A 23,400-nucleotide genomic window follows, 5' to 3' on the forward strand; every position below is an offset into this window, starting at 1 on the left:
CCAAAACACAGATACACAATAGCGGCATAAATAGTAAGTCGTAACTTACAACTTCATCCAATTTATATACTATGCTTCTAGCAATACATGCACTTGTTTTTACTCTTAGTAATCCTAATACAACCCATGTATTTGCCTGTTCCATGAGGATACATAATGGGTATTAAAATCCCCAACACCTTGCATTCCAGGCTGCTGCATATTCCAAGAGAAGCAGTGTAAGAATCACTTACCCCTCTGTCTGCTGTTAATCTATTAGTCTGTCATCTCCCTCCAAACTAGCTGGCAGTTTCCTGAATCCCAACACTGCTTTGAAAGCATCAGCAAATATTCTTGCAACATTTCTATTTAAGAATTAGCATTAGTAGAGGCACAAGTGTATCCCATCCCTGTAAAAACAGTCTCTCTACAGCTGATAAAGTTATGATAGTAGCAAAAAAAAAAAAAAAAAAAAAAAAAAAAATAGCTGTGTGGAATTAAATCTATTGTTTGTGTACCTCACTGTTTATTGGAGGAGATTAATATATCTGCTGCCAGAACACAAACTCACATCAAAGCGAACTGCAAAAGTTGTGCCTTAATGCAAATATGCACTCATTCAATTGCAGTCAATAAATGCACTGTAAAAAGAAAGGCGCATGAAATGAACAACTGCTCAATATCAGCACACTGAACCATGAGATATTTGCATTGTCACTGGGATTTTTCTTAGCATCAATTGCACTGTCTAGAGAGTGCTATAAAAGCTTAGTTTACAGTTTCATACATCCTTTGCTTATGTTAAATTACACTGAACAACAAATTTTGGGTCATATCTTGTTACGGGCATGAAAGTAAATTTATAGATATAAATATATCTATAAATCTTTATAGATTTTGTGGTGCTAAACACGGAAATAGCGCTTAAAATGGCAAATTGGTTCTTGCTTTTGAAAAGTAATTTTTTATATTTATACGAAGTATTTTTTTATTTATATGGCAGTTAAGTGTAGCTGCGAACATACCTGTATCAAACATGTGACCTTTTCGCTTTTTGCTTGTATTCAGCTTTGGGAGCATCCCTTTTCACTGTCCAACAATGATCTGCTAACACGATGGCACTCCATTGGCTTTTGTACCTTTGTTCCATCACTGCGATGTCTTGATGGAAGTGCTCACGATGTTTGTTGCTGATGGCACCACAGTTTAGCAGGAATAAATCTGGGTGTGAGTGCAAGAAATGAATCTTCAATGACATGTTGCACCACAGTTTTTCATAAGTAGTAATGAGATCTTCCACAAGCTGCCTGTAGTTGTCAGCTTTAACATTTCCTAGAAAACTAGTCAAAACATTTTGAAAGGCTTTACATGGTGATTTCTCACTAACTAAGGTCACATTTGAACTGTCTGTCTTTAAAATGTTGCCTTATTTATGGACCAATGAAAATGCTTGACTCAATCTTCACTGTACCAAGTCCTGGGAATTTCTCTTGCAAGTATGTGAATGCAGGACAGTTCACTGCCAACACCTTCATGAAATTTTCATGAGCCCCAGTTTGATATGGAATGGTGGAAGTGAAACTTTATTTGGATCTACCAGAGGTTCAAATGCTACATTCTTCACTCCACGTATTAATGATTTTTGTTGAGGCCAACTCCTCTTCTCGTAATGCACATCCTTGGCACGACTATCCACTCACAGAGAAAGCAACAATACTTAGTGTAACCCTTTTGTAGTCCTAATAAAATTGCAGTTATCTTTAAATCACCACATATCTACCACTCATACTTCTGTACACCTAAGAGGATGTTCTCCATGTTTGCGTATGTTTCTTTTTTGTGGACGGCATACGTGAGAGGTATTGAAGGCAGTATATTTCCATTGTGTAATAGCACAGCCTTAAGGCTAACCTTATGATAAGAAATGGATAAGAAATATATTGAACAATGTCTTCAATTGTTTTAAAATCACTGAATCTGGTTTCAAATCATCCACAACTTTCTCAATTTCAGAAACATATTTCTCACTATTAAATTCAAAAACAGAATATTTTTCCAAATGACCTTGCATATTTGCAAAATGATTGAATTTTTTTTTCTTTGAGATCCTTAGCCATTGGCAAAAATTGATATTTATATGCAGAAATACTACTAATCATGTCACCCACATTTTTACTTTTTCCTTGTAATTCCAAATTCAGATCACTTAATTAGTAAATCTGATGACAGTGTTATTTTATCTACTTTAGTATTAGACCAGGTAATGAGTCTGGAAATCTTGATAGCTTCAAATACTTTTAAATAATGTAGCTACCTGAATATTCTTATACAATCCCACTGTTGTGTTTGAATTTATCTTATTTTGTTGGAACCAGTAGCTCTGTTCACCAACTTTCAGTTAAGGGAACAAATTGTGCTATAAATGTCTCAGTGTTCTGCATTTAATATTCTTCTGAAAAAAAAAAAAAAGTTCTACTAATACAGCCACTCCCCTGCCTTACATAATACTTAACTTACGGAAATTCGACTTTACGTAAGTTTTTGCTGGCCAGTGCAAACTTAAAATCGTGGAAACATATTTGCATCCCGTCAGAATAAATGCAGGTATTGCAAAAATATCGTAATGTGAACCCAATAACACATTGCTTTTTTTGGTAATTCATTCCAAGACCATGGAAGTTGAAACTTTTGCTATATAACTAAGCTATTTATCTCTCTCTCTAAAAGGTCATTTTTATAATGGAAATTGCACTACACTTTCATCGTTATCATATGTTCTATTATAAGAATAAATTTTGAATGCTTTTACAATATTTTTCTAAAGAACATTTCTAGAGGTCACTACCATAAAACAATTTGCATTTTCCAGTTTATTGGGCTTTTCTGTTAGCACAATCTATTATAAATGGGTAGTAAACTCGATCTTATTGTATTTGCAATAATACTGATAACTGGAATTCTGTGGGTTTCTACGTTACGGTATTATGATGAAATGAGTTCCCCTTCACTGAAATCTTCAATCATATAAAAAACAAATAAAATTTCAGAATCTTCTTTTCATTCCTATTTACTTATTACAATGGTGAAGGGAAAGGGACCAATGGAAAGTGCAAGTGCTGGCAAATAAAACAAAGTTGATTTAGAAATGAAGATGATTAATTAAGAAGTATGAAGCAGGACAAAGTTTGTCATCTACTGCATGGAATTAGGTCTCTCTGCTTCAACAGTGAATACTATTTTAAGGGACAGTAAACGTATAAAAGAACATGTTAAAGGATCAACGCATTTATGATCAACAGTGATCACAAAACAGCATTCAGGTGCTATATCAAAGATGGAAAAGCTATTAATAATATGGATGGAAAATCAGATTCAGAAGCAAGTGCCCTGAGTCCAATGGACATTCAAGCAAAAGCAGTGCAAGTATTTATGAAGATATTAAGGATAAGTATAGCGAACCCCAAGCCAAGTTCATGGCAAGGAATGGGTAGTTTAATAGGTTCAAGAATTGTGCTGGTTTCCAAAACATTAAAGTATGCGGTGAAGTCTCTACAGCTGCAGAGAAATTTTGTGATGTGTTGGAAAAAAACCCCTTCTAAATCACCACAGCCCTCAACTTCTGCAGCAGCGTGCTTATTAGGTGGAGAGTTAATTCTGGCAACGATGCTCGAAAGGTAAAACTTGCTGATATCTCCTCTCTCTTTTTGTAATTTTATAATTTTGAAATTTTTGTAATTTTGTACAATTTTGTAATTTTTCCTGCACATGAGATAAAAAAAATGAATAAATAATTCTATTTACATGTTCGCCGAACATTTCTTTTTTGCTTCAATCAAATTTGCGAGTGCTGCATAAGCATTTAGGGAAATTACAACTTATGTAGAGTTCCACGGAACGCAACCCTTACGTAAGTCGGGGAGTGGCTGTAAATATTAACTTGAAACAGGACACTACCAGGCTCCAATTTTTAAGGTGTGTATGCAGTGCTCATAAAAACTGGATTTCTTGCACTCTACTATTCATTCAATTGAATGAAATTATACTATTTTGAACAAAATTTTAAAAAACCAGTGACAATATTAACTGTATTCCTTTTTTTCATTTTCCTTAGATTTCTGCATAATTAAAATTTGACATCAGCTATTACAGTCTTTATAACTCATAATGCAGGATAACATATTGGATTCACTCAGTGATTCACACTTGCTCTACACTGAAAATAAATTTTTTAATAAAAAGTAAATAAGTAAAAACTACTTAAAAACAAGCTTAAATGTCAAATTTTCAATTGATCATTATTCCTGGCCATAATTGTGCTTTTAATATAAATTTAGTATTCTCACGATGATGGCTAGTAATAAACTCCACTTGAAACATTGAGCTATTTGTAAATAGTTTTCACTTATTAAGTTTTATTAAAAATTAATTTTCAGTGCAAATAAAATGAGTCATTAGCAAATAAGCTTTGGTAAGCAGGGTTTTTTTTTTTGTATGGGTTTGAGAAGTGTTTTTTTCAAGAATTGCGTTCTGTAAAATGCAAAATCTCTGTCCCGAATATTAGTTTTTTTTAAAAACTCTAATATTGGGCAGAGAAGCAAAAATAAGATCTGCCCAATATTAGAGTTTTTAAAAAAAACTAATATTGGGCAGAGATTTTTGTTTTACAAAGAAGAATTTTAAAAAAAATTTAAACAAAAAAAAAAAATCTTCATTTTTCTATTTATTTATCACTTGATTTAATTTCATCAACTGTATCTGAAATGCAGAGAATTTCAATTTTGAGTTGAAATCAGAAAACTGAAGCTAACAATTGAAAACATCTCCAATTTTCAAAGCCATTTTTGTGCTGCCATCTATCAAAACTACATCTACTACTAGTTGGAAGGAAACACAGATAACAGATGAGAGCACATACTGGAAGCTTTAAAATGATAACTAATACATAAATCTACACTTTATTTCAAACAAGCTTGAAAAAATGTAAATATATTCATCCATGAATACTTTTCAAAAAAGGCTACCAAACTTTTTCAGCATATAAAAGACCCATTAGGTGGCAGTAATCACAAAAGTATTGAAGTGGGATTTACTTAAAGATATAACTACTCCCAAGAGTAAGGAATATCCAGGGTTAAAAGTTTGGTAACCCTTTGCACTTTCATATAATCTGCTGCTGGGAAAGCTTTTTTGAGTAATTTCCTTGGAGACTTAAAAATGTTGAAAAACATTATCATGTATTCTGTTACTTAACATAAAAGCATTCTTGATTAGAATCAGCCAGAATATTTCTTACTTTGACTGTACCTTACTCAAAAGAACCATATTCAACAATAACCAGAAAATTTTTAAATAATGCCTTACTCTGTTTGGGTAAATCATTCAATGAGTTTTGAGTATTTTCCATTTTCACATGAGCAAACAATACATTAGAATGGTAGTTGTCCATTTCATCAAATAAACCAGCATCCAATTTTCTGAAAAAAACAGAAAAGCCCTATGAAGATTTTGTAAAGTAACAATTCATACAAATTTTCAAGTAAATCATTTTACTGTTTAATTTATATGCATAATAAAAGGAAATGTTTATAATAAATTTAACTGACATTAGTGGAAGCACACACTATTTACATGTGTAGCCTCAACTGTGTTTATCTGATAAATGTCTATCAGACATTTATCAGATAAACACAAGTAACAAGTGCACTATTAATTTAAAGAAGGATTACAGTATTTTCATGTATTAACTGGGGGCATTACAAAAAAAGTGATATTTCATTCATGTCACTTCCATTAACACCCTTTCACCAATCATACTTTAAAGCATGACTGGTGTTATACATAAGTGGCATGGGTAATATACCTATCATGAAGCTTCACTCAGATATCAAGTATACAGAGTTTGAATTTGGGGATTACAATGTGTAGAGAAAGGACAGGAAATGGAAGAGTTAAGCTCTTAGTTAAGGGGTACATAAAATGTGAAGCAATGCATCCAAAACAAGAGGCAACAAGAGTTGACATGAGAGGCCAGTACATTGTTGAGTCAGTCTGGTGTGACATAAGCAATGGGAAAACAAAAATAAAAGTAGGATATAGGCCTGACTATGATGAGTAAAACAAACTGCAGAAACAGACAGAAGGGGCCAGTAAATCAGAATGTCTTAAAATGGGGAACTTGAACTTTACAGATATTGACTGGGCCTTGTGGGTTGGTCACTCACAGAGTAGCAAGTCCTTCGGATTTATTGGATGACTCTTTCCTACATTAGTACATTAGAGAGGCAACAAGAGAAATCAATACTCTTGATATAATCATCAGCAGTGACCCTTCATGCATTTAGAATCTGCAGATAAAAGACCCACTAGGTGGCAGTGACCACAAAAGTATTGAAATGGGATTTACTTAAAGATATAACTACTCCCAAGGGTAAGGAAAAGGACTTTCGCTTTTGTAAAGGTGACTACAGTGGCCTCAGACAGATTTTAAATTCTATGCAATGGGCTCAACTGATGAAATAACCAACAACAAATTCTAAATGGAAAGTTTTCAGGCATATTATTGTAGAAGCCACTAGGCTTTTTATACCAACTAAAAGATATAGTTCAGGGCACAAAAAAAAAAAAAAAAAATAAGCATGGGATGTATATAAATTATTAGGTGATACAGATACCTATAGATATAAACTAGTTGGCAATCAAGTCACAAAGGAAGTTAAGCAAGCTAAGGCAGATTGTTAGAAGTCTTTTTGCAAAGACTGCAAAGAAAAACAGTAAAGGCAGCAAAATTAAACTACATATAAATTAATGGGTGACATGGAAGCTTATGATAGATATAAGCTGGTCTGTAACCAAGTCACAAAGGAGATTATGCAGACAAAGGCAGATTATGAGAAATCTTTGGCAAAGGATGCAAAGAAAAACAGCAAAGAGTTCTTTACCTATGTAAACTCTAGAAGGAAAGGGATGAATCAGATTGGTCCACTGAATATTGATGGTTCAACTGTTGATGATCCTGCTCAGGTGGCTAACAAACTAAATAAGTATTTTGCATCTACATTCACACATGAGGAGTTATTTAGGGAGGAGAATGCCAGAGGTGAATTGAACTCTGGCAGTGAACTCGATGATTTTGTAATAACTGAGAGGAAAGTGGAGGAGATATTGTTGAAGATAAACATAAAAAAAGCACCCGGGATGGATGGGATCTATCCAGTTATATTAAAGGAGGTGTCAAAGGAAGTAAGCAAACCCTTAGCCTAATTATGAGAGCTTTGGATTCAGGGGAGGTACCCATGGACTGGAGATGTGCAAATGTGACCCCAATTCACAAAAGAGGATCAAAGGGCAACACAAGTAATTATAGACCTGTTAGCTTAACTTCTGCTCCAGGAAAATGAATGGAGGCACTGGTTAAAGAAGTACTGCAGGATCAATCTAGACAAGACTTCAGTTATAGCTCGGACACAGCATAGTTTTGTTATGGGAAAGTCTTGCCTGATCAATTTGATTGGGTACTATGATGTGGTCACAAAGGAACTGGATGCAGGGAATAACTTGGATATCATATATTTGGATTTTAGAAAGACTTTTGATACTGTTGCACATGGAAAACTGCTGAACAAATTGGAGCAGTGTGGCATTGGAGGCAAATTGCTGCTATGGATAAAGAGATGGTTGAGTAGGAGAAGACAGAGTGGTAATCAATGGTTACTGCTCATAGTGGACTGATGTTATTAGTGGAGTCCCTTGGGGTTCAGTGTTGGGTCCATTGTTGTTTTCTGTATTTATAAATGATATTGATGATGGTATATCAAGCTTAATGTCCAAGTTTGCAGATGATACGAAGGTTGACAGGGTTGTTAAGGACACTAATGACAGTACGCTGCTGCAACAGGATCTAGAAAAGTTGAGCAGATGGGCTGAGAGGTGGCAAATGAAGTTTAACATTGACAAATGAAAAGTACTATATATGGGAAGCAGTAACCCCAGAGTAACGTATCAACTCTTTGGTACTACACTGACAGTGGTAGAGAACGAAAAGGACCTGGGGGTAATTGTGCAGGCAGATATGAAGTTTTCTGAGCAGTGCAGACAGTCTGCAAGGGTAGCTCATGGTGTCTTGTCAATGATATACATGAATTTTTCTAGCAGGAATAAGGTGGTGATTATCCCCTTGTATAAGGCAATGGTCAGGCCACACCTTGAGTACTGTATACAGGTCTGGAGGTCTCATATTAAGAAAGATGTACAGCTGTTGGAACGAGTACAGAGAAGGGCAACAAGATTAGTGAATGGAACAAAGGGGTGCTCTTACGAAGAAAGGCTTAAGTTTTGCAAATTACAGTGTCTGGAGACTAGGCACCTGCGAGGTGATCTGATTGAGGAGTATAAAGCCTTCAATGATTTGAGCATGCTCAATGCTGATGAGATTCTTCTGCTTGCTCAGAATAATCACCTGAGAGGGCATAAATTGAAATTGAGGAAAGGCAGATGTAGGATAGATGTGCGGAAGTTTGCCTTTAGCCAGCAGGTAGTTGGTGGAACAGACTTCCATCCTTTGTTGTGGAAGTTGATAGCCTAAATAAATTTAAGGCTGGGCTGGACGGGTATTTGGAATGAACGGAGGGGCAAAATGGGAGAGAATTTTTGTCTGATGCTGCATAAGCTTGCTTTCTTGCATCATGTGCCTCTACTAATGCTAATGCTTCTTTACTTATGCAAACAGTAGAAGGAAGGGTTGAATCACAGTGGTCCATTAGATATGAATGGATTAACTTTCAGTGATCCTGCTCAGGTTATGGACAAACTGATTGGGCATTTTGCATCTACATTCACACGGGAGGAATTTTTTAGTGATAGGGACGCCAGAAGTGAGTCATTCTGGGGAGCTGAATGATTTTGTGATAACTGAGAGGAAAGTTGAGAAGAAACTGTTGAAGCTAAATGTAAAAAAGACACACAGGGTGGATGGGATCTCTTCAGTTATATTAGAAGAGACAACAAAAGAGGTAACAAACCTTTAGCCATGATTATAAGCACATCCCTTGATTCAGGGAAGGTCCCTATGGACTAGAGATGTGCAAATGTATGCCCAATTCACAAAGGGAGACATGACTAATTACAGACCTGTTAGCTTGACTTCTGTTTCAGGGAAAATAATGCAGGACCATCTAGGCAGGAATGCAATTATACTGTTGTCACTGCAAGCATTTGTTAAGGGGTGATCTTGTCTGACCAATCTGACTGGGTATTATAATAAAGCAACAAAGGTACTGGATGCAAAAATTAATTTTGACATTCTATACTTCGATTTCAAAAAAAAGCCTTTAATACTGTTGCACATAAAAGGCTGCTATACAAATTGGAGCAGAGTGGCACCAAGGGAAAGTTGCTACTATAGATAAAGGGACGGTTGAGTAGAAGACAGAAAGTGGTTATCAGTAGGTACTGACCTTTTAGCATTAGCATTAGTAGAGGCATTTGATGCAAGAAAGCAAGCTTATGCAGCATCAGCCAAAAAAAAAAAAAAAAAAAAACCCACTTCCACTTCACCCCTCTGTTCGTTCAAAATACCTGTCCAGCTGAGCCTTAAACTTATTTAGGCTATCAACCTCCACCACAAGGGATGGCAGTCTGTTCCACCAACCAACCACCCGTTGGCTAAAGGCAAATTTCCGCACGTCTATCCTACATCTGTCTTTCCTCAATTTGAATTTATGCCCTCTCAGGTGATTTTTCTGAGCTAGAGGAAGAATCCCATCAGCATTGAGCATGCTTAAACCATTCAAGGCTTTATACACCTCTATCAGATCACCTTGCTGGTGCCTAGTCTCCAGACACTGTAATTTGCAAAACTTAAGCCTTTCTTCGTAAGAGCACCCCTTTGTTCCATTCACTAATCTTGTTGCCCTTCTCTGTACTCGTTCCAGCAGCTCTACATCCTTCTTGAAATGAGGCCTCCAGACCTGTATACAGTACTCTAGGTGTGGCCTGACCATTGCCTTATACAATGGAATAATCACCTCCTTATCCCTGCTGGAAAATTCCTGTATATCATTGACAATACTCCATGGGCTACTCTTGCAGCCCGTCTGCACTGCTCAGAGAACTTCATATCTGCCTGCACAATCACCCCCAAGTCCCTTTCATTCTCTACCACTGTCAGTGTAGTACCACAGAGTTGATACGTTGCTCTGGGGTTGCTTTTTCCCATGTGTAGTACTTTACATTTGTCAATGTTAAACTTCATTTGCCACCTCTCAGCCCATCTGCTCAACCTTTCCAGATCCTGTTGCAGCAGCATAGTGTCAGTAGTGTCCTTGACAACCCTGCCAACCTTTGTATCATCTGCAAACTTGGACATTAAGCTTGATATACCATCATCAATATCATTTATAAATACAGAAAACAATAATGGACCCAGCCCTGAGGGACTCCACTAATAACATTAGTCCACGATGAGCAGTGTCCATTGATTACCACTCTCTGTCTTCTCCCCCTCAACCACCCCTTTATCCATAGCAGCAATTTGCCTCCAATGTCACACTGCTCCAATTTGTGTAGCAGTCTTCCATGTGCAACAGTATCAAAAGCCTTTCTAAGATCCAAGTATATAATATCAAAGTTATTCCCTGCATCCAGTTCTTTTGTGACTGCATCATAGTATCCAATCAAGTTGGTCAGGCAAGACTTCCCCTTAACAAAACCATGCTGTGTCTGAGCTATAACTGAAGTCTTGTCTAAATGATCCTGCAGTGCTATTTTAACCAGTGCCTCCATTAATTTTCCTGGAACAGAAGTTAAGCTCACAGGTCTATAATTACTTGTGTCAGCCTTTGATCCTCCTTTGTGAATTGGGGTCACATTTGCACATTTCCAGTCTATGGGTACCTCCCCTGAGTCCAAGGAAGCTCTCATAATTATGGCTAAGGGTTTGCTTACTTCCTTTGCTGCCTCCTTTAATATAACTGGATAGATCCCATCCACCCCGGGTGCCTTTCTTGTGTTTATCTTCAACAGTTTCTCCTCCACTTTACTCCCAGTTATTTCAAGATTCTGTAGCTTACTGCTAGAGTTGAATACACCTCTGGCATTCCCCTTGCTGAATAACTCCTCATGTGTGAATGTCGATGCAAAATATTCATTTAGTTTGTTAGCTACCTGAGCAGGATCATCAACAGTTGACCCATCAATATCAAGTGGACCAATCTGATTCATCCCCTTCCTTCTAGAGTTTACATAAGTAAAGAACTCTTTGCTGTTTTTCTTTGCATCCCTTCCCAAAGATTTCTCGTAATCTGCCTTCGCCTGCCTAACCTCCTTTGTAACTTGGTTGCATATCAACTTGTATCTATCATAGGCGTCTGTGTCATGTGTTAATTTGTAAGTATCCCATGCATTTTTCTTCTCTGCCATATGCCTCATTAGTTCATCTGACATCCATTTTGGCCTAAACCTTGAACAATATTTCTTAGTTGGTATGTAAAGCCTAGTAGCTTCCAAGATAAGTTCTTTGAATGCTTCCCATTTTGAATTTGCTGTTGGTAACATCATCAGTTGGTCCCACTGTATAGAATTTAAATACTGTCTCAGTCCATCGTAGTCGCCTTTACGGAAGCAATAACCCTTCCCTTTACCCCTAATGGTAGTTACCTCTTTGAGTAAATTCCACTTCAGCACACTGTGATCACTGCCACCTAGTGGTTCATTTATCTGCAGATTCTTAATGCATGAAGAATCACTGCTGATAATCAAATCAAGAGTATTACTCCCTCTAGTTGCCTCCCGAACATGCTGATGTAGAAAACAATCATCCAATAAATCCACAAAAGCCCTGCTAGTGTGTGAGTAACCAGCCGCCAAATTCCAGTCAATATCTGGGAAATTAAAATCTCCCATTATAAGACTCTCTGATTTACTGGCCCACTCTATTTCCCTGTACAGTTCCTTATTATACTCATCAGAGTCATTAGGCCTATAGCCCACTCCTACTCTCAATTTTGATCTCCCAATGCGTGTCACACCAAACTGACTCAACACTGCACTGTCCAGCGATGTCGACTGGCTTCACTTCCTTGGTTTTTATGTGTTTCTTAACTAATAGCATAACCCCTCCCCCCTTCCTATCCTGTCTATCCTTTCTGTAGACGTTGTACTCCCCAAATTGCATTTCTGCATCCCTTATATCTGTGTGACACCACGTCTCTGATATCCCAACAATATCTGCCTTTGATGTTTTGAGCAATACCTCAAATTCATCAAATTTATTTACTAAACTCCTAGCATTGGTGTACACACAAGTATACCTGCACCTGTTTCTATTCTTAGCTACCCTAACACAACCCATGTGTTTACTTGTACCGCAATGGCTCCCAGCAGTCTCTGAAATACCATGCATCTTGTTTTTCAGGCTTCTGCTCATTCTAATAGAAGCAGTGCAAGAATCTCTTTCACCTCTGCCAGTGGCTACTGTCAATCTATTGGTCTTTGTCTCCCCCCAAGCTAGCAGTTTTCCGACCCACCTAACACTGCCTCAATAGCATCAGCAAATATTCTTGCACCCTTTCTATTTAAGTGTATCCCATCCCTGTAGAAGCAATCTCTCCTGTTAACAAGTACCTTTTTTGGACTAATTAAATACAAAAGGTATTTAATTCAAATACCTACAGCATCTAACATACTGCATATGGATCAAGAGTTGAGAAGACAGAAGATATTTGTTGGCATCAGACTTTAATTTTTAGGAAATACATAAAGAAAGGATGGGGAATGGGGAGTTAAGTCACTGAGTTTGGAAATGAACTTTGAATGGATGTTAATTAGATGATGCATGCCTTTGGACTGGCTCAGTGGAATTACAGATGCTAATTCAGAGGGAAAATGTCTATGGAAATATCTATAGAAAAAAGCACACAACAATAACTGAATATCTGTGTGATAGGGAGCAGAGTGATTTTGTAAGAAAAGAATCACCAATAATCCTAACTGCTCTTTTTTAGACAGAATCTAAGAGATTTTTTCGGCACCATTTAGAATGTGAGAACAATATTCTATGACAGGGCAAATTTATGATTTTTATTGTGAGCAGTTATTGAGAACAAAAGTAGTGCTAAGAGTAGAAGGAAAAGCCTAGTTTCTTTCAAAAATACAAAGGAAGCAGCACACATGATATGCTTACGTCAAGAAAGGTTAGAATCCAGGGATTACTCCCTGTAAAAATATGTGATGTTGCGAATAGAAATCTGAATATTGTTTATGATGAGTGTAAAATCAACAGGTTTCTTTTCAGAGATATAAGATAGGACTGCATTTGGAAGGCCTAATGCTAAACTTTTCTTCTCTCCACTGGAGAATTACCTAGCAATCAGCATTTAACAAAGAGAGATAAGGGATACAAATGGAGAAGTTGTATCTCTTTGTTTAGAGAACAGAAGGGTTTGTTGAGCTGGAAAATGGAATTTAGTGTACCACCATCAACAAAATTATGGACAGGATTTTTGTGTTAATGGAATATCATTAATATACAGGAGAAAAAGAATTGACAGAATCTTGGAAATTTCAGCAACATGCAAAGTGAACTGCAAGAGGAAACTGGCAACCCAACTGAAAAACTCTGAAGAAGACCACATGATGACTTAGAAAACCTTTATCGCACATGATTGAAATCCTTAAAAATGTTCAAATAATGGAATTTTTCCAGAAGTAGTAGCAGTGATGTGATGCAAGAAAGCAAGTGTATGAGCTTATGCAGCATCAGCCAAAAAAAAAAAAAAAAAATCACACCATTCCCTCCAAATGCCTGTCCATAACACAAGTACATAACGCAAGCCAAGATATCACCAGTAAATCGACAAAATGAATACATACTGGTAATCATTAATCAAATGAAAGATTAAAGATAGTGTAAGAGTTAGCAGCTAATGAATTTTTCCATTAGTCTGGAAAAAGAGGAGGTAAATGCAATAGGACAATAACTGGAAGTAGATTTGTCATCCCTTTTAGGAATTGGAGGAATATGAGCAAGTTTCCACACATAATAAAGAGCAGTAGAATAAAATAACACAAAATAGGAGTTAGATGGGACATAGAAATTTCTCCAAGTGGAGAAATTCCAGACACTTCTTTCACTTCTTTGCATCAAGATTATTATTGTTAGCCATATAGTGCAAGGAAGCCTGAGGCTTTTGCTGCGCCAGCCAAATTTTTTTTTTTTTTTTTTTTTTTTGAGAGAGAGAGAGAGAGAGAGAGAGAGAGAGAGAGAGAGAGAGAGAGAGAGAGAGAGAGAGAGTCAGAAGTAGAAGGGAATTACCAAGAAAGAGAAGAATGATGATATTCAGCTCGGGACCCTGGGTGTGCCAAGCCGATTGTTTATGTTCTAATATCTTTCTGAAAACCAAGGGCAGCACTGAATGGAATGCAATTTTATGGCAGAAGTTTACCTATATAATCAACTAAAGAGTTAGAGGGAAAAGTAAGTTGCTTATCGTTACATTAAGAAGCAATAGAACCATCAGAATGCAACAGAGATGCAAGTGTGAATGGACAGAAGTTGCAGCCTAATAGCTTTAGCAAGAGATAAGAAGGCTCAACTACCATTTGAATAAGACATGAATTTTCTACTATTAGACTTCAAAATTAAGTTTGGATTTATTTGGACTTGTTTGTGAGCAGTTAGGAAAGAGTTAAGGTAAGAGAAAGTCTCTGCATTTTCCTATATTCGAGATTGGACATGAACACAGAAGTTACTTATAATTTGGCTTAGCTAAAGTGCAAGGTATAATACTAAAAAGTACATTTTGTATCCACATCTTTGGAAGTCATTTTCAAGAATACATCAATGACACCCAATGTGTATAAAGGCCAATATTTCTATGCCTTCTCCACAAAAAACTCCCAATACAATTTCATTATTAGATTCTGAATGTAATGTATGTTGCAACAGTGAATGTTTTACTCAATGGAAAAATGCAAGTGAACACAGCTCAATGATTTCATAAGAGATCTGAATCTTCCAAAATCTTCTGCAGAGATCCTGAGATCAAGATTTCAAGCTAAATACCCAATCTTTCCAAAAACATCATTTTCTTGGTACAGATGCTCTGAAAAGTTCATTCCACACTTTTCTCAGAAATACTCCCTTCTCCATCATGGTAATAAGGGAAATATCTATGTTTCTCTTCCAAATCACTTGGTTCACTTAACAGAGGTGTATGAAAACCTTACACTTCTTAATAATAAAGTTAAATATGAAGGCTGTAATTAGTGGAGACATGAGAGTTCAATGTACAACCTTTGTTCCAAAAGTTTCAGGACTGATCTTATAAAAAAAAATCATGGAAGGTACTTACAAACTAATGCCCCTCCCCTCTTTTTTTCAGTAGTTTTCCTTTGCACCAAAGCCAGCAATGCTGGCAAAGTAACATTTCCAATGTTGCAGGAGGTCACTGAAGTAACTTTGGAAGCCATTTTCAGGAATTCTGTTCATACATTCTGTCACAGTTGCTTGAATGCATAAAATGTCTCCTGAACAGGCCTCACAGCAACTACCTTTCATGGCTCTTTTGAGCTGTGGAAACAAAAAGAAATTCAATGGTGATAAATCTACACAATAAAGTGGATGAGATATGACAGTGATCTGTCTTTTGATCAAAAACTGTTTAGATACACAGTAGTGCACGTGTGAGCATGTATTATCATGTGAGAGAACCAATATCCAGATTCCCACATCTCAGGAGAGTGGGAACAAATACAGGGTTGTTAAAATTAACAACTACAACTATTCATATTTGTAGGTAATTAATGATGATAATATTCTGGCTGATCAAAATAATAAAGCTATATTTCTTTTATAACAAAATAAGATGCAAAACCAATCAAAATCACTGTACCTTTTGCAGAGAATTGTTTTATGAACTTTTTTTTACATTTTTAAAAGTGGAATATTGTTCTTTTATGTAAAAAAAACTTTTAGGTGTATAAATTATGACTAAAAAATGAATAGCAAATGCTTAGAAAACTGTACTCACCTTGTATAAATCTGCAATAAATTTTTTGGTAGATGGGGGCTAAATTTAGGTTGGAAGAAGCATTAAAAAGAACTAAGGCGGGGTGAAAATATTTTAAACAGATTTTAAAATGAGCGCAAGGAAGTAGAAATGCAGATCTCCAATCCTTGGTTGTCATAAAGAGGTTAAAAGACGTAAATGAAAAAAAAAAAAAAAAAAGAGAAGACCGGTGGTGCCAATAGTCGTTATGAGGGACTTTCGTTGAAACCATCATCAGTTGGCAAATGGAAGAGAAGTGAGCGCGTGTTGTATATAAAGTTTATCTAAACTCCCGTGATGCTCTTTTTGACACGTGGGAACTTTAGCCGCGAGAGGTTCTAAGCCGGTGAAAGGTTGAAGGGAAGTTTAGCGTTAATAATGTTGAGATTGGAATGATGTTGGTACCATTCAATGGTGAGGGCTTCATATTGAAGAATTCTGTAGCTCAATCTAAGTTTAATAATAGTGATGGCAGAGTCAACAAGGGGGGTGTGGTTGTGGGTTTGAGCATGGGTCTGCCATCACTATTATTAAACTTAGATCGAGCTTCAGAATTCTTCAATATGAAGCCCTCACCATCGAATGGTACCGACACCATTCCGATCTCAACATTATTAACGCTAAACTTCCCTTCAACCTTTCACCAGCTTGGAACCTCTCGCGGCTAAATTTCCCACGTGTCAAAAAGAGCATCACGGGAGTTTAGATAAACTTTAAACACAACACGTGCTCACTTCTCTTCCATTTGCCAACTGATGACAGTTTATTCAACAAAAGTCCCTCGTAACGACTATTGGCACCACCGGTCTTCTCTCTTTTTTTTTTCATTTACATCTTTTAACCTCTTTATGACAACCAAGGATTGGAGATCTGCATTTCTACTTCCTTGCACTCATTTTAAAATCTGTTTAAAATATTTTCCATCTACCAAAAAATTTATTGCAGATTTATACAAGGTGAGTACCGTTTTCTAAGCATATGCTATTCATTTTTTAGTCGGATTTATCACGGTATTATAAGATTACTATAATTTCACTATTGTCAAACTTATAAGATATTTTAACGTCATAATCAACACCTTATCTGCACCGGGTCAATACCTTTTATATATTTCTAATCTCATCTCTGATGCCCTTAGACATGCCTGATAGGAAAATACAACTCTCCAAAGCTCTTATCAAATATTTCTCCAACAAATTACACATAGCTTTCCTACAAAAATTCTTATAGAACGTCATCCCCAAATTCGCCTGCATATTTCCCAAAAATAACTGTAAAAAATACCCACGTATCATACACCGCACGTCCATTGCGATCATACATGAAGAACTTAAGAAAAGATTTAACAAACGACACCAACTTCTAAACTGCATACACCAATTACGATTCTTTCTCAAAAGAGACATGCCACCGGACGCCTGGATTGAATATATTAACCACAACAATATTAGCATTAGCATTAGTAGAGGCATTTGATGCAAGAAAGCAAGCTTATGCAGCATCAGCCAAAAAAAAAAAAAAAAAAAAACCCACTTCCACTTCACCCCTCTGTTCGTTCAAAATACCTGTCCAGCTGAGCCTTAAACTTATTTAGGCTATCAACCTCCACCACAAGGGATGGAAGTCTGTTCCACCAACCAACCACCCGCTGGCTAAAGGCAAATTTCCGCACGTCTATCCTACATCTGTCTTTCCTCAATTTGAATTTATGCCCTCTCAGGTGATTCTTCTGAGCTAGAGGAAGAATCCCATCAGCATTGAGCATGCTTAAACCATTCAAGGCTTTATACATCTCTATCAGATCACCTCGCTTGTGCCTAGTCTCCAGACACTGTAATTTGCAAAACTTAAGCCTTTCTTCGTAAGAGCACCCCTTTGTTCCATTCACTAATCTTGATGCCCTTCTCTGTACTCGTTCCAGCAGCTCTACATCCTTCTTGAAATGAGGCCTCCAGACCTGTATACAGTACTCTAGGTGCGGCCTGACCATTGCCTTATACAATGGAATAATCACCTCCTTATCCCTGCTGGAAAAATTCCTGTATATCATTGACAATACTCCATGAGCTACTCTTGCAGCCCGTCTGCACTGCTCAGAGAACTTCATATCTGCCTGCACAACCACCCCCAAGTCCCTTTCATTCTCTACCACTGTCAGTGTAGTACCACAGAGTTGATACGTTGCTCTGGGGTTGCTGTTTCCCATGTGTAGTACTTTACATTTGTCAATGTTAAACTTCATTTGCCACCTCTCAGCCCATCTGCTCAACCTTTCCAGATCCTGTTGCAGCAGCATAGTGTCAGTAGTGTCCTTGACAACCCTGCCAACCTTTGTATCGTCTGCAAACTTGGACATTAAGCTTGATATACCATCATCAATATCATTTATAAATACATATACGTTGATATACATATCAACGCCACCATTCAACGCATAGCACAAAAACACACCAAAAAATGGAACACACTCACATCCAAAACCCTCTCAAAAATCTCCACCGTTAACCTCACTTCAAAATCCTTCAACCCTTCCGAACTCTCCGACCTAGAATTTGGCTTCAATTTTGCCATTAAAGAACAACACTATCCAATAAAAGATTGTATAATCGAACTCCAGTCTAAACTCGATCAACATCCCGATAAGTGGCGACTTATACACCAGTCTAACAGGATAATAAATTCTAAACTCACATCTCTCCCTAACATAAAAAAACAACAACTCTCGGATTTACAAAGACTAAGCAAAACCCCAAATATCATCATCCAAAAAGCTGACAAAGGAGATGCAATCGTTATCCTGGACAAGAACACCTACACAGAAAAAATGGAGTTAATTTTAGCCGACCAAGATACATATACCAATGACAGCAACCACAACATTACAAAACTTAAAAATAAACTTGAAAACTCAGACAGAACAAAGAAATCAACCTCTTTACATTACAACAGATAGGTATTCGCAACAACATTCTGCCCCACATGTTCAGAATAACCAAGATACACAAACCTGGCCACCCACTAAGACCTATCGTTTCTTTTAGTAGATCAGTTTTTGCTAATTTATCCACCTTCCTTGTCAAAATTTTATCCCCCACTCACTCGATTCTCTACATTCAAAATTAATAATACCAACCAAGCATTCCAAAAAATCAGCAACACCACCATATCCGACAAAGACGTATTAGCTTCTTTTGACGTCATATCCCTATACACTAATGTGCATATCCCTTTCACCCTACAAGCATTACGCGTACTTACTTCTAACAGCTGATGACACTTTAACGAAACGTACCTCTCTTTCAGTTGACCACATCCTTGAACTTACCACTCTTTTACTAGATGCTAGATATTTTAGATTCAACAATAAAATTTATCGACAAACATTTGGTTTACCAATGGGTTTAGGCATTTCTGCTCCCCTTTCTGAAATTTATCTCGCCACTATCGAAAACCAAATTTTACAACCTTTCCCCTCTGAAATTAAATTATACATCTGCTACGCCGATGATATCCTAATAATAGGCAACAGAACAACCATAGACAATCTTTTTTTAAAATTCAATACAATACATGACAGGCTAAACCTTACCCTCGAAATCGCAACGGACAACCAGATTAATTACCACAGGGGCTGACATCTGGTGAGTATGGGCTTGGCACACCCAGGGTCCTGAGCTGGATATCATCATTCTTCTCTTTCTTGGTGATTTCCTTCTACTTCTCTCTCTCTGGGTCCTAGGGTAAATTAATTTTTTTTTTTGGCTGGTGCAGCATAAGCCTCAGGCTTCCTTGCACCATATGGCTAATAATAATAATAATAATAATAATAATTTTCTTAATCTCACTATTTATACAACAGACACAAATTTAAATACCAAGATTTTTAGAAAAAACACGCACACCGGTAAATATCTACATTTCACTTCACATCATCCCCTTAGTACCAAAAAAGCCGTCCTACACAACCAAATCTACAACGCTATCAAATTCAGCTCTTCACAAAACGATCTAAACAATGAACTTCAATACCTTACTGATAAATTCATAGCCAGGAGCTACCCCCCTCAACTCATCCAACACACAATATCCACCGTTAAAAACAGTATTAATAACCCCACCAGACACAGTCACAGGACAAATACTCGCATAGTTCTCCCTTACCATAGTGAACTCGCAGAACAATTCCGACGTACATTCAAAGATACCGACATCTCCCTCACCTTCTCCACTTACAATAAACTAGGTTCCCTATTTAATTCTTATAAAGATACACACAAATATCCCATCAATGATCTCAATAATATAACATATCTCATAAAATGCCAACCAAACTGCAACACCTGTTACATCGGCAGCACTACCACCAAATTCGGTTCCTCCACAACTTCCAATACCCGCGCATACTACCACTTCAACAGTTTCAAGACAAGTCAATCCTGCACTGAGTTAACAACCCATGCTCAAACCCACAACCACATCCCCCTTGTTGACTCTGCCATCACCATTATTAAACTTAGATCGAGCTACAGAATTCTTCAATATGAAGCCCTCACCATCGAATGGTACCGACACCATTCTGATCTCAACATTATTAACGCTAAACTTCCCTTCAACCTTTCACCGGCCTGGAACCTCTCGCGGCTAAATTTCCCACCTGTCAAAAAGAGCATCACCGGAGTTTAAATAAACTTTAAACACAACACGCACTCACTTCTCTTCCATTTGCCAACTGATGACAGTTTATTCAACGAAAGTCCCTTGTAACGACTATCAGCACCACCGGTCTTCTCTCTTTTTTTTTTTCATTTATGTCTTTTAACCTCTTTATGACAACCAAGGATTGGAGATCTGCATTTCTACTTCCTTGCGCTCATTTTAAAATCTGTTTAAAATATTTTCACCCAGCCTTAGTTCTTTTTAATGCTTCTTCCAACCTAAATTTAGCCACCATCTACCAAAAAATTGATTGCAGATTTATACAAGGTGATTACCGTTTTCTAAGCATTTGCTATTCCTTTTTTAGTCAGATTTATCACGGTATTATAAGATTACTATAATTTCACTAGTGTATAAATTATATAATCAGTTTTTAGACAGCACAAATGAATGAAGCAAAGTGGATTGTGCATAAGATTCCAACTATGTGTGAAATTTCTTAAGTTTGATTTCAATTTAAGCACATCTTTATTTTAGCTTTCTATCTTTATGAATATTTATGTTATTTGGTTAAAAACTGACTTTTTATACTTTAGAATAATTCAGAATTTTGCTTAATATTTTATTAAGCAAAATATTTTTGCTTAATATTTTATTAAGCACATCGAGCTACAAAACATATCAGATAGGAATTTCTGATGATTTGCTATTTACATTAAAATACTCTTGAAAATTACTGTTATTTTCTGTAATAATTTTTATGGCTAAAAATAAAAGCATATAAACTATACCTTTCAGTCATGCCATTTGATTGCTCTTTAGAATTTTTCATTTCTTCAAAAATATCAACTTCATGTTCTTGTTTAAAATTGACTTCATCAGTTTCAAAGTATTTTTTATATAGAATTTCCTGGCTTTGTTCTGCTTTATTACTTCCTGTGACGTTGCTGAAAAGGTGACCATCCTCATCAGATAAATCACGATTTTCATAATTCTTTTTCAATTTATTATTTATTTTCATCTTTGGGAAAAGCGCATCAACTTTCTTTACTTCTTCATCGTCCCACTGAGAAATCACTTCTTTTTGGTTAGGCAACATTTCACTATCAATCGGTGATGAGCAACTAGAATGATATTTTTTTTGTTTATTTGCACTAGCAGGTGTGTCTATCTGATCACCACCTTCATTTTTTTCTGATATGTCCTGTTCATTAAGGCACTGATCATTAGCTATTAAAGAGGTCTGATACATCTGTGGACTAATTCCTGCAAAAAAAAAAAGCATGTCAAATTGAAGACATTTAAAACAGAAAAGAAAATAACAATAATAATAAAATTAGAACAAAACTGAATAATTTTAAATATACATAAAAATAAATAAAGCCAGCTATTATGATGCTTGTTTCTTTAATATTTACTTGATCTGTAATGCAAAAGTAGGACACTACCTCTGTCTATATGCTTTGAGCAAACAAAGTTGCTACTAAATGCAACAATATTAAATTGTGCTTTTTATTTAAAGTGTGTAGTGCAATATCAAGGCAACTTACAGTAAGCGCCCCCGTGATATCTGACTAATGCATCTAGCAGCAAACTTAGTGCTATATACAAATTGAGGTTACACCCTATTTGTACAATTATGTTTTATCTCTCTCTCTCTCTCTCTCTCTCTCTCTCTCTCTCTCTCTCTCATACCATGAAGCTTTGCCCTAAATTCATTGAACTTTTGATCTATATTCTAATGTGATAAATTACACTATACTTAAAAAGTACTAGCATTTTAAACTGATACTCTGAGGAGGGTAAAATATACTGTGCTTGTTTGTCCATTTCCTCCACATTGTGTAACTATTATATAGTTACTAAGGTTGTTGTAATGCACATGGGCACCACATGGGAAAGGACAACCAAGACAATACACAGATTTTTATTTGACATTTTTTTCATCCATCTTGCATAAAATCTTTCATCCATAAAATTCCATCTTGCACACAACAAAATAAAATTCAAACCAGTACCACTGCATTTTCTATACAGATGCCCAAATAATAAGAGAAGAAAATTATTATATATGATAAACCAGTCCCCCAAATAACATGAATTTTTTTAATCCTTTAAAGTTTAATCCATTCACGAGTATACATATATATATAGGTTTTCGATGAGTGAGCCCTGTGGTATATGTATGGGTGTGGCAATAGAGTTCCAGAACTGGTTCTGTTGCAGTCAAGTTCGATGAGTTTCAAAATAAACAAAAGTGGTACATTGTAGTTCAAACTTCCTCCAACAGATGATGGTACAGAGAATGTATGTTGACAAGTAACAGCCAGTTTTGTTAATGGTGCTAATGTTCCATGTCAAAATTTTGCAATGGAGCAACAAATGAATATAAATTTTAAAATGGGAAAATCTGCAACAGTAACTTATGAAATGTTCAAAACTGTTTATAGTGATGAAATTTTAAGCTGTACCAGTGTAGTAGTAGTAGTAATTGCAAATGAAGAAAAAAAGCAAGCTTATATAGAATTAACCAAAAAAAGAAAAAAAAAAAAAAACTTACACAGTTCACCCATCCATACCCTCTAAGAATTTGTCTAGTTCTTCCTTGAATTTATTCAACCCATCCACTTCCACAACAACAGATGGAAACCGGTTTCAACAATCAACCACCTGCTGGCTGAAGACTTCCCCACACATCTATCCTGCATCCATCCTTCCTCAA

At 36.4% G+C, this 23,400-nt stretch overlaps 1 protein-coding gene and 1 long non-coding RNA gene across 3 annotated transcripts in view; one reads left to right on the forward strand and one right to left on the reverse strand.

The window, feature by feature from the left end:
* Nucleotides 1-23,400, forward strand: part of LOC150077178 (uncharacterized) — a 184,452-nt gene that overhangs the window by 105,715 nt on the left and 55,337 nt on the right. The gene's annotated exons all lie outside the window — the stretch shown is intronic.
* The window catches only part of LOC150077179 (uncharacterized), a 187,800-nt gene that overhangs the window by 65,880 nt on the left and 98,520 nt on the right, over nucleotides 1-23,400 (reverse strand). For both annotated transcript variants that reach the window (XM_090386991.1, XM_090386990.1), the window contains exons 4-5: nucleotides 21,470-21,944; nucleotides 5,341-5,453 (exon numbers count right to left, since the gene is read on the reverse strand). In XM_090386991.1, coding sequence (XP_090243117.1) covers nucleotides 5,341-5,453; nucleotides 21,470-21,944 — 588 coding nt within the window. The remainder of the gene's footprint in view (nucleotides 1-5,340; nucleotides 5,454-21,469; nucleotides 21,945-23,400) is intronic.

The sequence above is a fragment of the Mastigoproctus giganteus genome, chromosome 12, assembly GCF_048544385.1.
Source record: "Mastigoproctus giganteus isolate SK-2022 chromosome 12, ASM4854438v1, whole genome shotgun sequence".
In the NCBI taxonomy this organism is placed as follows: Eukaryota; Metazoa; Arthropoda; class Arachnida; order Uropygi; family Thelyphonidae; genus Mastigoproctus; species Mastigoproctus giganteus.